Here is a 16,701-nt window from a genome sequence, read left to right as displayed (position 1 = left end):
GTAAAACTGACACTGAGCCAGACAAAGAGCTGTGACCTAAGGTTTGGTCAAACAGGTTGATTTTTTTCAGACAACGTAGAGAAATAAAGAGGTAGAGAGGTTTGTGGAGAGAGTCCCAGAGCTTGGAGCACAGACAGCTGAAGGAATACCCACCAATGATGAGGTGATGAAAATCAAGGCTGTACAAGAGGACAGAATCTGAGGAGCACAGAGAACTCATTTAGCCACGGGGCTGGAAGTGTTTACAGAAATGGAGAGGGGTGAGGCTATGAGGAATTTGCTTGCTTTAATGTGAATTTCATCGTCAAGGTTTGGCCTGGGTGAAACACAAAAGATTTTTAGGGGACTTGACAGCATAGATGCAGAGATATTATTATTTCTTGTGGGTTAGTTTAGGACTGGGGCCATAACCTCAGAATAAAGAGTCACCCATTTAAGACAGAGATGAGGAGGTCTTTCTTCTTTCTGTGTGTAGTGAATCTGTGGTATCCTTTACCATGGAGGTTGGGTTGTTAAGCATATTCAAAGCTAAGGTGGAAACATTTTTTAACCAATAAGGGAATCAAGAGTCAAGGGGGAAAGCCAGTAAAGTGGAGCTGAGGACTATCAGACTGTCATGATCTCATTTAATTGCAGAATAGAATTGATGGACAGAATGGCCTTCTTCCAAATAGGTTTAGGGTGAGAGCGGAAAGATTTAGAAGGGGCAACATGCAGAGGGCTGTACGTGTAACAAATGAGCTGCCAGAGGAAGTGATGGAGGCTGGTACAGTTACAACATTTAAAAGGCATCTGGATGGGTATATGAATAGGAAAGATTTAGAGGGATATGGGCCAAGTGCTGGCAAATGGGAGTAGATTAATTTAGGATATCTGGTTGGCATGGATGAGTTGGACTGAAGGGTCTATTTCTATGCTCATTGACTCTATGACTATATGATTTTATAGGACAGGAGCGGGTTGAATGGAACTGGATGTGAGTTAGGACACAGGCTGCAGCACCTTATTTAGACATGCAGTAGCCGGCAACCCTGGAGGCACTGAGTCTTGAGGTGATAGAGATGTGGTTAAAACCTTTAAGCAGCAGATAATATCAGATAAACAGTATATTGTCAGACCAGAGTAATTCATGCTCAGCATCAAATAATTATTGAATCTCATGTTCCAAATAGCGAATAAACCAATTTCTGAAGGAAATTGGCCATTCTGAAAAATTTTTCTTTTTAATACATATAGACTCAAAGCTGCTGAATGTGGGTGTGTGTGTGTTTTTCTGTCTCTACCACTTTCACGTGTGCATGGACCACCCTTGTCTTCATGAATCATAGCTTCTTAAACGGTGCATGTAATAGTTAGCCAGTTGCCCGGCGTGCTGATCACAAGCTGTCTTATGTGCATGTTATGCAAGTTTGCATAAAGGGTGTTAAAAAAAAATACATCTCCGAGACAGATTGACGTAAATCAGATTAGAAATGTTCATTAGACAGACTGCTAGCTCCCTCCTGAAATGTCTTGACAAACTCCTTTTCATATTGTAATGTCTGTGCATCGATTGTTCTAAGTTAAAGCAATTACTGACCTATAGTCAGTGGCGGCTGCTTAATATTTAACTGGAGCAAATGTTGCCTCTTTGTTTGCATTTAAAATGTGTTAGGTTCATCAATCAATCCTCATTATGTCATTTATCTACTGGGCAATTGTTGGTATTTGCACTGAAAACTAAACTGAACATTACTTCGATTGAATGTCTAGGTCTGTCTTGCCACAGCTTTCCTTGGGTCTTTATTAATTCTTCCCAAGATCCAAAATAATGAAAGCACGAGGAATAATTTAACCCATTATGACCATCATTTGTCAATTTCAGACGTGAGAAAACAATACAATGTCTGTGAAAAAAAACTCTTCTGTTTAAATTGCACTCTGCAATTAGTAGTAAGTTTACTCATTTTTGGTTTAATTACTCTATCTGACATTTGTCATGAAATGTATTGTCAAGAATTAGCATTCGCAGAATCTTGGGGATCATTAGTTAAGACATGCAAGCATGCATGCTTTTGTGTGAAATCCTTTTAGTCACTTGTTACTAAGGCATTAACTGGTTCAAAAGTCTTGGCCTATTTATTAATAAACCAGAAGTCTGCATTTGTTGCCACGTTCATGAGTAATATAATTCAGTGTAATTTGCTCATTCATGTTGTAGTGCTCTGTCCATTAGTTTTCATGTGCATGTAGCTTGATCTGTAATGTCCTTCCTCTTCCTTCACTTCCCTATCCTCCACTCTCACAAGCAACCTGTTCAAATATTCACTCTCACCAGCCACTGCCAGGGAAGAGAAAAATCTCTGTCCCAGCTAATCGGCAGGAAATCTACGGGTATTTTGAAACCATCACAACTGTGCACGCAGAGTTAATGAGCAGAGTTAATGTGGAGTTAACTGCTCATTAGGTGTCAGATAGACAGCTAAAAGGGAACGGGTTTAGACACCTGCCAAAACCACACTGTTTTCAAGGATTTTTTTAAAAGTTGAAGTATGCATTTTTGTTTTAATTCAACAAATGTGTCTTTGATTTGAGAAGTTTCCAAGGTTTCCAAGAATGGCTCCATTTGAGGGTCTTCAAGTACCTGGTCAGATCAGAGAAGCCGTGGTATTCCTCTTGGACAAGAGAAGGCTGTAAAGGAGGATTTTTGTAGAGGGTTCAAAATCATTAGGGATCAGGAGGGAGTGGATAAAGACTTTTCCCATTGGCGGAAACATCGACAATCGAGGGGAGACTGATTTAAGGTCAACTGACAAAAACACCATAGACAGCCTGAGGAAGAACCCTTTTACATCCAGTGGGTGGTTAGGATCTGGGATTTCACTGTCTTGAAGTATGGCCAAGATAGATTCAGCCATAGTTTTCAGGAGGGAATTGTATAATAATCTGAAGAGGAAGAACTCTGTAGGGCTACAGGGAAAGGCAGGTGAGTGGGACTAGTTGAGTTGTATGAATGGAGGCACATACTACACAGTAACCGTTCTATGGTTCATTGAGTTGTAACCACCACAAGTGTGTGGATGTCACTGGCTGTATCCATAATGAGGCTCACTCACGGGATTGCAAAAGGGATTGGCTCTCAGTCACATTTCTTAGTTGGTCTGAGGCACAGATGTCTCTGTTGATGCTCCCCCGTGCTGACCATCCAATTGGGGAGATGGCTGTCGGGACATGGAAATATGTATCAAGAGCAGCTGCATTAGAAAACCATTCTTATTGTTAAAATAAAACTGGTGGTGTTGTTGCAGATCTGGCTGAAGAACAAAGTGCTGGAGAAACTCAGCAGATCTGGCAGTATTACAAGATGCACTGCTGAACTTTACCATACAGCCTTAGACAGCCCCCTCTAAACTCACAACCACTTCCATCTAGAAGGACAAGGGCAACAGATACATGGGAACACCACCACCTCCAAGATCACCTCCAAACCACTCACCATCCTGACTTGGAAATATATTGCCATTCCTTCACTGTCACTGGATCAAAGTCCTGGAACTCCCTTGCTAAGGGAATTTTGGGTCTACCCATAGCACGTGGACTGCATCGGGAAGTCCAAAGATTTGCGAGTTAGGTGGATTGGCCATGCTAAATTACCCATCGTGTTCAGGGATGTGTAGGTTAGGTGCATTTAACAATGGAAAGTGCAGAGTTATAGGGTTAGGATAGAGGATGTGTGGGATGCTCTTCGGAGGGTCGGAGTGGACTTGTTGGCCTGAATTGTCTGTTTCCACACTGTGCAGGGATTCTGTTCTATACAGGAGAGCAGCTCAACACCACCACCTTCTCAAGGGCAGCTAGGGATGGGCAATAAATGCTGGTCAGGATTCCTGACGAAGGGCTTTTGCCCGAAACGTCGATTTTACTGCTCCTTGGATGCTGTCTGAACTGCTGTGCTTTTCCAGCACCACTCTAATCTGGACTCTGGTTTCCAGCATCTGCAGTCATTGTTTTTACCTAATAAATGCTGGTCAGCCAGTGACACCCATGGTCAACAAGCAAATAAAACAAAACCTCAGAGCTCAGTGGTTCAGGTCCTGCCCAACTCCTTCATTTCACCCAATCCCCATTGGCTCAATCCATTCCAAGTGGCCCAATCTTTTTAAAGAATGATTTGTTCTCACCATCAAATTCCTTTGCAGCCTTGTCCCATTTACTACCTCTGCCAGTCTTTATACCTGTGCCTCTAGTCTCCTTTTGCAGCCACCTTTCCAGTCTTTCTCTCTCTCTCTCTTTCTCTCTCGCACGCACACACACACACACACACACACACATAATGTGTTGACAAAGTTTGAACCACATAAGCTGAAGGCTCCAGAAACTGACCTCTGCCCCTCTACTCTGGAACTTTCCATCTTGCTGCCTTTTCAAAATAGTCTCAAACATTTCATGCTTTTGCCTGAGCTTTGTGGTTAACTTTCTCAATTCCCTTATGCTTGATCCATCTCCCTGCAACTTTTTAAAATCTATCTTTTATTGTTCCTTCCTTCACCTGTAAAGCATCTATTAGTTAGTTTCTATGCTGAACGTCCAGTTGAATGCAAATATTTTTCAGCACCCATGCATGGTTGTTGAGTGATAATGTGATTACGTTCGGCTGTGAGGGCCTTCACAGTAAAATAGCCATTGGATTTCTGGTACATATATCAGTACAAGAGAAGTGGCAAAACCCAATACACATTAGCATCATCAGCAAGGGTGCATTATGAGGGGTAATAGGAGGGAAAGGATTGTGTATTATTAAAACAGAGGGTTTTTTTTTACACCCTGTCATTTTCCTGTGCTGCTTTTTATATGGGATCTTTCTATCCTATGTATGTACATTTCTATCTTTATCATTGTTATGAAGTACTACATTTCCCATCCTCCAGGGGCTATACTCGAATACCAAGCTTTTTGGGTTGTTAGGATTCCTGAGAAAAGAGACATGTTGTCAAAACATTTTAGCCTGCACACATCAGGATAAAACTGCAAGAATACCAAATCTCAAAGGGAACAATAATTTACACTGTTTCCTGGCACATACTGCATGTACCTCCACCAATCAGAGTTTACATGCCAACCAATCAGAATCCAATTGCCAACCAGTCAGCACCTTTTTATCTTACTGCGTAAATTGGTGCTTCCTTTTGGAATTTGGTATTCTTGTGATTCTATCCTGATGTGAGCAAGGTGGAAAGACTTTGACAGCATGTTATTTTTTGTGAGCTATGCTCAAGTTCTGTCCAACCAAACAGATGTTTTTGATGATAATTATTCTCCCAATGCATGTGCAGTCTGAACATTTACACCAACAGCAGTGACTTGCTGAACTGAATGATTTCTCCCTGCATCGTCTGATAAGTGCAGGAGGAGTGAGAGAAGATATTTTTAAAGAATCAACAATTGCTTGTCACATTAGCATACCTCTCTACATCAATGGTGAGAGTTATTGAATGAGCAAAACTTTAGCTTAGCTCTTTGAGAACTACGCATATGTAGGAAGAAACAGGTTTCACTGGTAGGAGATTTGTTCCCCAGAGGACACATTTAATTTATGAAAGTGCTGTAAAAGCATGTTATGTGTATACTTTACCTTAAAGAGAGTTCACTTGTAAGGACAACATGCGCTGTGCATGCCGCTGCTTGCCATTTGGTCTGCTATGGGTTTGCAAGCTACACACACAGAAATCAGTTAGTTTGCAGTTTAGTCTGCTCCTTAACTTAATGTGTTTTTCTGTTTCAAATAAACGAACCCGTGGAGTTAATCAATCCCAATGAATAATTGTTAGAGCATTATCGTGAAAATGACATGAAATCATAGAATCCCTACAGTGTGGAAGCAGGCCGTTCGGCCCATCGAGTCCATACCAACCCATGACATGGTGAACAGCAGTGGTAAACATTGCACTAATGAGAGGCCTGTCTTACTTGAATATAGTGAGCAAGTTAATCTACAGATTGTTGACATTTTTGAATCACGCTAAAATGCACAAGACAACCCTCAATATCTTTGCTCATTACAGCATTAAGAGTATTGAAAACGCAGCTTGCTGATGAGCAAGGAGGGAGGTAGATTTTTGTCAGGCAGGGAATCGAATATTATTGAGAGTAGATAGGAATGTGGAAATCAAAACACCAACAGATCAGCCGTGATCATTTTGAACAGCAGAGCAATCTCCAGGGGATGAATGACCTACTTCTCATTCTATCCTACACGAGTCAAAGAAAGGTGAGCACATGTCTCACGTACATATCAATCTCATGGAAGACATCAATCTCACCAAGCTGTCAGAAGTATTTGCAAAAGTTTAAATTATCTGGAGTTAGCAAGATTTGGAATCCGCTGCCTGGAAGCAGATCCAGTTGTATTTTAATGGAAATTGAATAAATGTTTGAACTGGAGAAAATTTCAGGGTTTCTGATGAAAGGGCATGTGTCTAATTGGACCGCTGTTTCAAAGAGCCAGGAGATGCACTATGGGGCTGAATGGCCACCTTCAGTACTGTAACTGGAGTTGTCAAGCTACAAAGCATAAAGTGGCGCATACAAATTCCCAAAGAGCAAATGCTGCTATGATTCATTTAACCCACTCAGAAGGGATCTGAATAGGTAGGTGGTTCAGAATGGATTAGAGAGGAGAAGGTGCATGCAGGTAGTTACATGCTGAAGTTGGAGTTCTTGTTCTCTTTCAGGCTTATGTGCATCAATTTGTAATGCAGCAAATTAGCATTCAGCCATTTTGGTCCCGCTCAGTCGATTACATCTGAGCTTAAGAGAGGACAAGGTTTCACTCCTCTTCCTCAGGAAGCACTGGGCTAAATTACAGAATTGCCAATCACTTTTGATCTGTGAGCAGCAGTGGAGTCAGTGCTCGCTTATCACTTCTGTATTCCACCTTGTCCCTTAGGGAAGTGGGAAAAGTACGGCAATCCAGATGTCTGCTTTTTAAAAGCAGTTGTTATCCTGACTTGTGCAGAAACCTGAAGGATGCACACATTCAGCAGTTGAATTTCACCGAGAGCCTGATATCCAAGTCAGGCATATTAGAACTTATTATTATTCTACAGCTTGATCTGTAGATAAGTGGATTAATTAGCTGTAGGAATCAAACCTCAGAGTGTTCAATTTGCCCACAGTTCTTTTAAAGCCAGCTTTGTTTCCAGACAGCATACTTTCACTGCACCTCTGAAAGCTCATCCAGCAGCACACGTACTTCAGTTTGAATTTGTTTCAATTGGACTTAACTGGCAAGACGAAGGCTTATCGAACCTATAATCAAGAAGATTGCATCAGTCGCTGTGTCACTTGTTATATCGAGCTGTTCCCAACTCTCTCAGGAAATAGTGATGGGAAAACGCAACAGGAAGATTTGGTATATTGGGAAAAGAAATGAGCACTGCACTGCCCACAACATTATTGATTACTTCTGATGGTCACTGAAGTGTGTGCGTTTTTGACACAGATCATGTTAATACCATCACAGACGTCACTGCAGCGATGACAGGACACCCTCCGTGCCAGATGAGCCAAACCATTGCTCCACTTGCTTTCTGCTTACCGCTGAGTGAGCAGCTCTGGGTTTTAACTGCTTACCCCATTGACGTCAAACTAGACCGAGAGATGTGAAGTCAATTTTAAAAACTGTTGTTGCTCTGTGAAACCTGAACGAGTCGTTTTGTTGAATTGTTGTGAAAGATGCATTGCATCTGTTCACCAAAACCCTGCTCTTGACAGGAGGGATCCTCATGCAGAGGAACTGAGTGAATCCTGAACAAACCAAACTTTTTTTTCGCAGCTGCTGGAACTTTTGAGCCCTCCAAAATGAGTTTGGATTGATTAGCGTCATGTTTGAAATTCCATCCCAGCGTTTCTGCTTAGCTTCCACACTCTCCCTCATGAATGGTTGCAAAGGTTCACCAAAGAGGTAAAAACAATGACTGCAGATGCTGGAAACCAGATTCTGGATTAGTGGTGCTGGAAGAGCACAGCAATTCATGCAGCATCCGAGGACAGGCAAAATCTTTCAAGTCAACCTTGAAGGCAGCAAGCAACATTTCGGTGCCCTGGGATAGAGCGATCCCTGGCTAAATCCCTTCTGTGTCTGGCAAGTCACCCATAAAACCATAAGACGTAGGAGCAGAAATTAGGCCATTTGATCATGGCTGGTATGTTTTTCAACCCCATTTTCCCACTTACTCCCTGTTATCTTTGATCGTCTTGGACAGCACGGTGGCTCAGTGGTTAGCGCTGCTGCCTCACAGGGCCCCGGGTTCAATTCCAGCCATGATCGACTGTCTGTGTGGAGTTGGCACATTTTCACTGTGTCTGCGTGGGTTTCCTCTGGGTGCTCCGGTTTCCTCCCACAGTCTTTGAGCTGAAGGGCCTGTTTTCATACTGTACAGATTCTATCAAGAACTTATCTATCTCCGTCTTAAATATACTCAATGACCTGGCCTCTGCAGCTCTCTGTGGCAATGAACTACACAGATTCATTAGAAATGGCAGTGAAGCCTGTCACAGTCAAATAGGCCAGTCACATTTTCTGCCCAGCTTTCTGTGTGAGTGATGCTCATATGATGGTCACTATCAGGGAATCAGCCCTATTGTGAGTATGAGTTTTCAGGAGAGGAAGGTGATACTGGGCAGAGATTTATTTTCTTCAAAAAAAGGCTCATGGTTCTGTTTCTTCATGCAGTCAGCTTTGGTTCTTTGAGTGTTGAAGACATTGTTGTCTTTCCCTATCCCACTGAGTTGTTCTGTGGTTTCAAGAACCCTTTTCAGAGGGTAGTTGGCACTGGCCGGTTCGCCAGCTAGTGAATGGCGGGTGGAAATCTGGCCAGTGTTCACATCTTGCTGCTCCCCTGGCTCCCAGTCACATGATTAGTAATGATCTAAAAGCCAGTCGCATGTCAGGGATTGGTTAACTCTGTGGGTGAGTTAATTTAAAATAGTAAAACACATGATAGGTTAAGAAGAGCAGATATTGCAGCAAAATGACTGATTTCTGCATGTGTGCAGCTAGCAAACTCATAACAGACAATGTTGCAGAGAGTATCACAGCATCATATATACATAGATGAGTGAGGGAAAACTAAGAAGCTTGTGGACTATAATGAGAGACATAGGGTCTGACCAGTGTATAATAGAACATAGGGTTGAATTTTGAGGTCGGGAGAGTGGGGATCCCACTGCCTTTCCTCCTCTACCCCATTATGTCTGGTGCGAAGAGGGCCCCCTGGTGAAGGGGAGGTGGTATAAAGAGTTGCAGTATTGTCAGGCACTCAGTTACACATCAAGGGACCTGGCATGGTGATGAGTGGACTTGGCAGGATGTTGGAGAGCCACTGCAAGTCGGGCTGTTTACCTTGATGAGTGGGGATGAAGAAGGGCATTTCCTGCCTGACTCAATCTCGGTCCCTGATTTAGTATTTATTCATTAAAGTGAACTTGAGATGAGGCTAAAGAAGTACACCAAACACAATTTTATTTCCAGGGCAGAGGCTAAGGAGATTTATGGTAATGCAGTCGACTGGAAAAATGCAACTTTGGACCAGTGTGCAATCTCCTGTCTTGATTCGTGTGGCTGCATTATCATAAAGACTGTCAGGATGGAGTCTCGTTTCTGAACTTGCAGATGCTTGAGTGCTGAGTTTGCAATGCCACACCAGGGCTTAATATAAATGAGATTTTGCACCAGTCAGCAACTCCATTAAACAGCGATTTATTGTTAGTTTTAGTGCTGTTTGTATAGCAATCAACACTCAAAAATCACCTCTGTTATCACTGGGGATCTATTTGATTTTTAGTCCACAGTTGTATCTGCTCTAGTTCCTAAATTTCCGTCAGATTTACAACGTTGTTTTGTAAACATTTGTTGGCCACGCTACATTGTTAGATTTGCAGAGTTTACAGAAATGATTCAGGCTCCTGAATGGAACTTTTACATATGACACAACCTGTAAAACTTAACTCAGTAGGAAACCCTTGCTCCTAACTTTCCATCAGGGATGTCAGAGCAAGAGTTTCAACATTTGTTGACTACCGTTCGTGGAAAGCTGAGGGAGCCAAGTGAAGTTTAAATCAAAGGCAAGATGCTGGAAGACTGAAACATAAACATGTTGGAGATGCTCAGCAGGCCAGGCAGAAAGATCTGCTGAGTGTTTCAGCACTTTCTGTAGATATTTTCATTTAATTCCAAGAAACAGTGCCATTGAAGGTTCACGGGCCAGCTTGTCAAGGCTTGGGGCCAGAGATTTAGACACCCCACGGTCTAAAGAGTGTGAACGGATATCCTCTGAATCTGGAGCAGAAGAGGTGTGATCTAAGTAGTCAGCAGGGACAGATGAACATGTTGGACTGACTTGATTCTGGTGACTTATAAACCAGACCATTTCAAACGGCAATGCAGAGATAACGCGGTGTGTTTTAAAATAACCTTGTGCTTGATTTCTTCAAACAGACCTTAACACTCAAAGCCCCTGCCTGAGTGTTGAATGTGATTTTGGGGCCAAGTGCATTGTGAAGAATAACAAAGCTGTGTGTGAGTGTCAGCAGAGCTGCCAGAACGTGTACGCACCAGTTTGCGGGAGTGATGAACATATCTACGGCAGTCAATGTGAGTTGGAGGCCATGGCTTGTATTCTGAAAAAGCACATCACCGTCAAACACAAGGGTCCCTGTGGTAAGTGCAAAACAAAGTTATTCCAATCAGTTTCCGAAGATTTTATTAAAATAAAAGTGCTAACTGCTGTTAATTGTGTTTCCTTCTTTCTAATTCTATATTTTATGTACGGGTTGAAAGTATGAATTGGAAATTGGATATTGCCAGTTTTGCAGCATTAATCATGAGTGTTGTTATTTTCACCTTTCTGTCAGATTTTCACAAATGCAAACTTCTCTTGGCTCAGATAGCTCTTACAAAATGGTTCCATTCCCCAGTGGTTCTTACAATCATACAGTGTAGAAAGACATATTGGGCTCATTGAGTCTGCACTGACTCTCCAAAAAGCATCCCACCCACACCCAGCCCTCCAACCTATCCCTGTAATTACCATAGTTAATCCACCTAACCTGCATATCCCTAGACTACAGGGACATTTAACATGGCCAATCCACCTAACCTGCACATCTTTGGACTGTGGGAGGAAACCCACGCAGACACTGGGAGAATGTGCAAACTACAGGCAGACAGTTGACCGAGGCCAGAATTGAACCTGGCGTCCTTGGCACTCTGAGGTAGCAGCACTAACCACTGGGCCACCATGCTGCCCTAAGGGTGAGATTGCATGGCCATGTACAGCACAAGAGGCTGGGTTCAGATTCCCCTTTGTCTTTCTGAGGTCATACTTTAGAAAGTGGGTGAAGTGAAGAGACTGAGCGTTGGGGGAAGGCGCTGGCCTAGTGGTATTATCACTGGCTTATTAATCCAGAGACATGTTCAGGGGATCTGGTTTGAATCTTACCAAGACAGATAGTAAAATCTGGATTAAAGAGCCCAATGATGACTATGAAATTGTTGCTGATTGTCAGGAAAAGGTTCAACTAATGTCCTTTAGGGAAGGAAACCACTGACCTTTCCAATTCTGGTCCATATATGAACCCTGGCCCAGAACAATGACTCTGAATTGTAATAAATGATGGCCTGGCCAGTGATGCCCACTTCCTTTGAATGAACAAGAAAATAGGACCACATTGGTGTGGTGTTGGTCTTGATGGTGCTTTTTTAATTATTTCAAAAATATACTTTATTCATAAAAAATCTATTTGTATGTACATAATCACAAATGCAGTTTGGTTCTGTACAGTAGGATATCAAGGAAACAAACAAACCTTTGAATCTGATTCTATCTGAACAAACCAAAGGCACCTCTTAGATGGTAAAAACAATGACTGCAGATGCTAGAAACCAGATTCTTGTCTAGAGTGGTGCTGGAAAAGCACAGCAGTTCAGGCAGCATCCGAGGAGCAGGAAAATCGACGTTTCGGGCAAAAGCCCTTCATCAGGAATACAGCTGATTTTCCTGCTCCTCGGATGCTGCCTGAACTGCTGTGCTTTTCCAGCACCACTCTAATCCAAAGGCATCTCTTACACAGCCAAGTCTTGATGTTCCAGCCCTGTCATTGTCAATGCCCCCTGCTACGGTGCATGAGAATGCAGCAGCCAGGAAAATACCACCCAGACTGTGCTTTATGGCCATCTGACTGCACATGTACCCTGATGGAACCAAGCACTGAAAACATTGATGACACATAAGACTAACCTTTGAAGGGTTTGTTGGCAAGCCTCTCAAGGAGACAATGCTGCCTCTTCAGATGTCAAACTGTTTGGACTGGGCTTGCCAACTCTGATTGGACAGATTCCTGGAGGTTCTGTCACATAACCTCCTGCCTCAAATTATCCAGCCCCAGCTTTCCTGCCATTGGCCAGCCCTGAGTACCTCTCCCTGCAGGCCACCGTAGTGTTGCACCAATGGGAAGGTGAACACACTCCACAGCTCAACTGTATGATTCTAACCTTTGAGTCAAACAGACTTTTCTTAAAACTACCTCCAATATCTTTATAGTAAATAAATAAAACAAATTTAAAGGTAATGGGGGAGAAAAAGGATTTTTATTGCCCTTTGATCTTTGGGTTGCTCAATGCATTGTGCTGGAAATTAATTTTAAATTAATTTGCACCAAGTTCTGCTCCTCGCTGTGCCCACTGACCTACATTGATTCCCAGCTAAAGAACGCCTCCATTGTAAAATTCTCCTGCATATAGTTTGCAATGATTTCACCTTCACTTTCCCCTTAATCCTCTCCAGCCCAAAAACTCTCTTGAGATTGCTATAGTCCTCCCATGTAGGCCTTTTGCCGTTCCTGATTTGAATCGTGTTACCATTGATGGCCATTCCTTTCACTGCCAGAGCCTCTGTAAACCTCATTAACTCCCTAGCTCCCTCTCTTTCTTGAAGATGCGCTTCTGCTCAGATCTCTTTGACCAAGTTTTTGGCCACCTGTCCTAATATTGATTTATGTGACTTGTGTAGCAATGAGGCCTGGGTCTCCTTGTACACCAGGCATTGATAGTAAGCAGACAGGTGCAGGAAGTGGTGAAGAAGGCAAATGGTGTGTTAGTCTTCATCGTGAGAGGATTTGAGTACAGGAGAAAAATGTGTTGCTGTGATTGTACAGGGCCTTGGTGAGACCATACCTGGATCATTGAGCGCAGATTTGGTCGCCTTTTCTGAGAAAGAATGTTCTGACCATGCAGGGAGTGAAATAAAGCTTGACCTGACTGATTCCTGAATGCCAAGGCTGGTGTAAGAGGAGAGATTGAACCAGTTAGGGTTCTGTTCACTGGGGTTTGGAGGAATGATTAGATTAGATTCCCTACAGTGTGGAAACAGGCCCTTCGACCCAACAAGCCCACACTGACTTTCCGAAGAGCAACCTACGCAGACCCAACCCCTACATTTACCCCTGACTAATCCACCTAACACTATGGGCAATTTAGCATGGCCAATTCACCTAACCTGCACACCTTTGGACTGTGGGAGAAACCTGGAGCACCCAGAAGAAACCCACACAGACACGGTGAGAACGTGCAAACTCTACACAGACAGTTGCCCGAGGCAGGAATTGAACCCAAGTCCCTAGTGCTGTGAGGCAGCAGTGCTAACCACTGAGCCACCGTGCTGGTGCCGTAGAGGAGGGTTCTTGTAGAAACCTATAAAATTCTAGCAGACTAGACAGGTCAAACATAAGAACAATGTTAACGAGTTTTGAGAAGATTTGTAGCTCAGGTTGAGGTTCTGAATGTAGGTTTGCTCGCTGAGCTGGAAGATTCATTTCGAGACGTTTCATCACCCAACTAGGTAACATCTTCAGTGGGCCTCCGGGTGAAGCACTGCTGATAATACCTGCTTTCTATTTATATATTTGGGTTTCTTTGGGTTGGTGATGTCATTTCCTGTTCGTTTTTTCAGGGAATGGTAGATGTGTTTGATGTGTTTGTTGAAAGAGTTCCGGTTGGAATGCCATGCTTCTAGGAATTCTCGTGCATGTCTCTGTTTCTCTTGTCCGAGGATGGATGTGTTGTCCCAGTTGAAGTGGTGTCCTTCCTTATCTGTATGTAAGGATACTAGTGAGAGAGGGTTATGTTTCCAGAAACCGAGCCACTCTCCCCTACATCAAAGACATCTCAGAAATGACTGCCAGACTACTCGGACCCCTTGGCATCATGGTAGCCCACAAACCCACCAACACACTAAAACAGCAGCTGATGAACTTGAAAGACCCAAACAGACAACAAGCAAAACTGATGTCATTTACAAAATATCGTGCAAGAACTGTAACAAACACTACATTGGACAAACAGGCAGAAAACTGGCCACCAGGATACATGAACATCATGACCCACTCTGACTAGTATCCTTACATACAGATAAGGAAGGACACCACTTCGACTGGGACAACGCATCCATCCTAGGACAAGCCAAACAGAGATATGCATGAGAATTCCTAGAAGCATGGCATTCCAACCAGAACTCTTTCAACAAACACATTGATCCCATCGACCACCTCCTGAATAAAAGAACATGAAATAACATGACCACAGGAAATGACATCACCAACCCAAAGAAACACAAACATATAAATAGAAAGCAGGGATTATCAACAGTGCTTCACCCAGAGGCCCACTGAAGATGTTACCTAGTTGGGTGATGAATCGTCTGGAAATTAACCTTCCAACTCAGCGAGCAAACCTACATCCCCAGGAACAATGTTTACAATGACAAGGAATGATGTTTAAGAACCAGAGGTAACAAACTAAGAATTATGGGACAGGCCATTTAGGGCTGAGATCAGGAGAAATTTTGAGAGCTAAAGGGAAACTTTAGGGTCAAACAAGCTATGTGTCAAAAGCTGGAACAGGGGATCAAGTTGGATGATCAGCCATGAACATATTGAATGGTGGAGCAGGCTTGAAGTGCTGAATGGCCTGCTCCTGCTCCTATTTTCTATATTTTCTACCTCAGGACATTTTACTATATTTAAGGTAGTATATAAATGCAAGTTGTTGTTGCTTTTGCTGTTGGAAAATTCCAAGATAATCATGAACTGTTGACCTTCTGGTCTGGTCCCACTTTGAACATCCTGTCCATTCTGCACCCTAACATTCTGCACCCTAACATTCTGCACCAATTATTTTATGACATTCCAATAGATTCTACTAACTAAACGAATGAAATGTTTTGCTCCTGACTAGTACTCAAGGTCACCAAATATTGTTTGTGATGAATTGTGGCTGGTGTGGCTCACCTTTCAGGTGGACGATCTTAAGGGAAGAGAGAGTTTTTCTCATGCAATGGTCTCTGGCTGGACTGGAACCAGACACACTAAAAGCAGAAAGCTGAAAGACAGCAGAGGAAAGGAGGAGTTGTGTTGGGTCATTCATGTAGGCTGTTGTCATGATTATTCACATGCCCACTCTCTGGTCCCTTGGCTACCTGCTGCCAAGATTTGTTGCAAGCCTCTAGATAGATGGGCAGATGGATTTTATTTCCTGAAGCTGCCAGACTGTGTCTGACTGACAAGAGGTCAGGGAATAAATTAAACGAGATGGGAGCGGGTGTCTGGCTGAGAGGCTGTTAGCTATTCAAAAGGAAACAAAGACAGAAATTGCTGGTGAAACTCAGCAGGTCTAGTGGTATCTGTGGAGAGAAAACCAAGTTAATATTTCAAGTTCTGTGACCCTTCTTCATAACATCTGAGCATCTGGTTTTTTAGATTATTTTATTTAGTTAAGGTATTAATTATGCTTCTATTGTCATTTGGTAAAGGATTGTTATTCCATGTGGCATTATTCATCTGAGGCTATACGACAAAGGATCAATTAATTATTAGCTAACTAATTAGCTCACAACAAGAAACTTAAAATTAAAAAAAACATTTTTTCACCTGGGATATCAATGCACAAGAAAGTTTTATGAATTGTCCTTGGAAAGTTATATATTTTGTCAGGGGTCCAAATTTCTGTCTTCAGTACCTGCCCATATGCATACAATCCATGTATAAATATTAAATGAATGCTCTGGTTAATTTACATTGAATGGAGCAGGACATGTGACCCTCATGTCATTGCCTTAATGTATATTTCAGGTTCAGTTCAAGATTCAGATATTACCCACATATGACCCATCAGAGCTACATGCTACTCTTTCCAAATCTCAGTGTTTAACCTTTTACAGCCAACTGGTGAATGAAGGGATGAGAAGTCAATCTTTACTTAGTTTGAGATTGACTCACAAGGTGGAACATTACAAATATATGACTCAAAACTCCATAACTAATCCCCGGTGTCAATAAGTGTCTTTGTATCCTGAGCCCTGAACCGAGTTTGTACCCTATTTGAAATGAGCACCACCAGTCCACTTTGAAAAAGAGCTCCAAGTTTTAAAGAAATTTTTAAAAACCTATGTTAAAATTGGAGGAGGCAATGGCTTGGTGATATTGTTGCTGGATTAATAATCTGGATAATGTCCTGTGGAATAAAAACAGAAAATGCTAGGGAAGTTCAGCAGGTCTGGCTGCGTCTGCAGATAGGAAAAACAGGGTTAACATTTTGAGTCCAGTGACCCTTACTCAGAACTGGTCTGTGGAGCTGGGTTCAAATCTGACCACAACAGATGATGGATG

General features: G+C 42.6%; 1 protein-coding gene across 3 annotated transcripts in view; it reads left to right on the top strand.

Annotated features, from left to right (window-relative positions):
* agrn (agrin) overlaps positions 1 to 16,701 on the top strand; it is a 228,782-nt gene that overhangs the window by 82,611 nt on the left and 129,470 nt on the right. For all 3 annotated transcript variants that reach the window (XM_043676122.1, XM_043676123.1, XM_043676121.1), the window contains exon 7: positions 10,478 to 10,699. In XM_043676122.1, coding sequence (XP_043532057.1) covers positions 10,478 to 10,699 — 222 coding nt within the window. The remainder of the gene's footprint in view (positions 1 to 10,477; positions 10,700 to 16,701) is intronic.

Source organism: Chiloscyllium plagiosum, chromosome 34, assembly GCF_004010195.1.
Source record: "Chiloscyllium plagiosum isolate BGI_BamShark_2017 chromosome 34, ASM401019v2, whole genome shotgun sequence".
NCBI classification, from domain to species: Eukaryota; Metazoa; Chordata; class Chondrichthyes; order Orectolobiformes; family Hemiscylliidae; genus Chiloscyllium; species Chiloscyllium plagiosum.
Note: the sequence above shows the minus strand (reverse complement) of the source record. Positions and strands in the feature narration are given on the sequence as shown.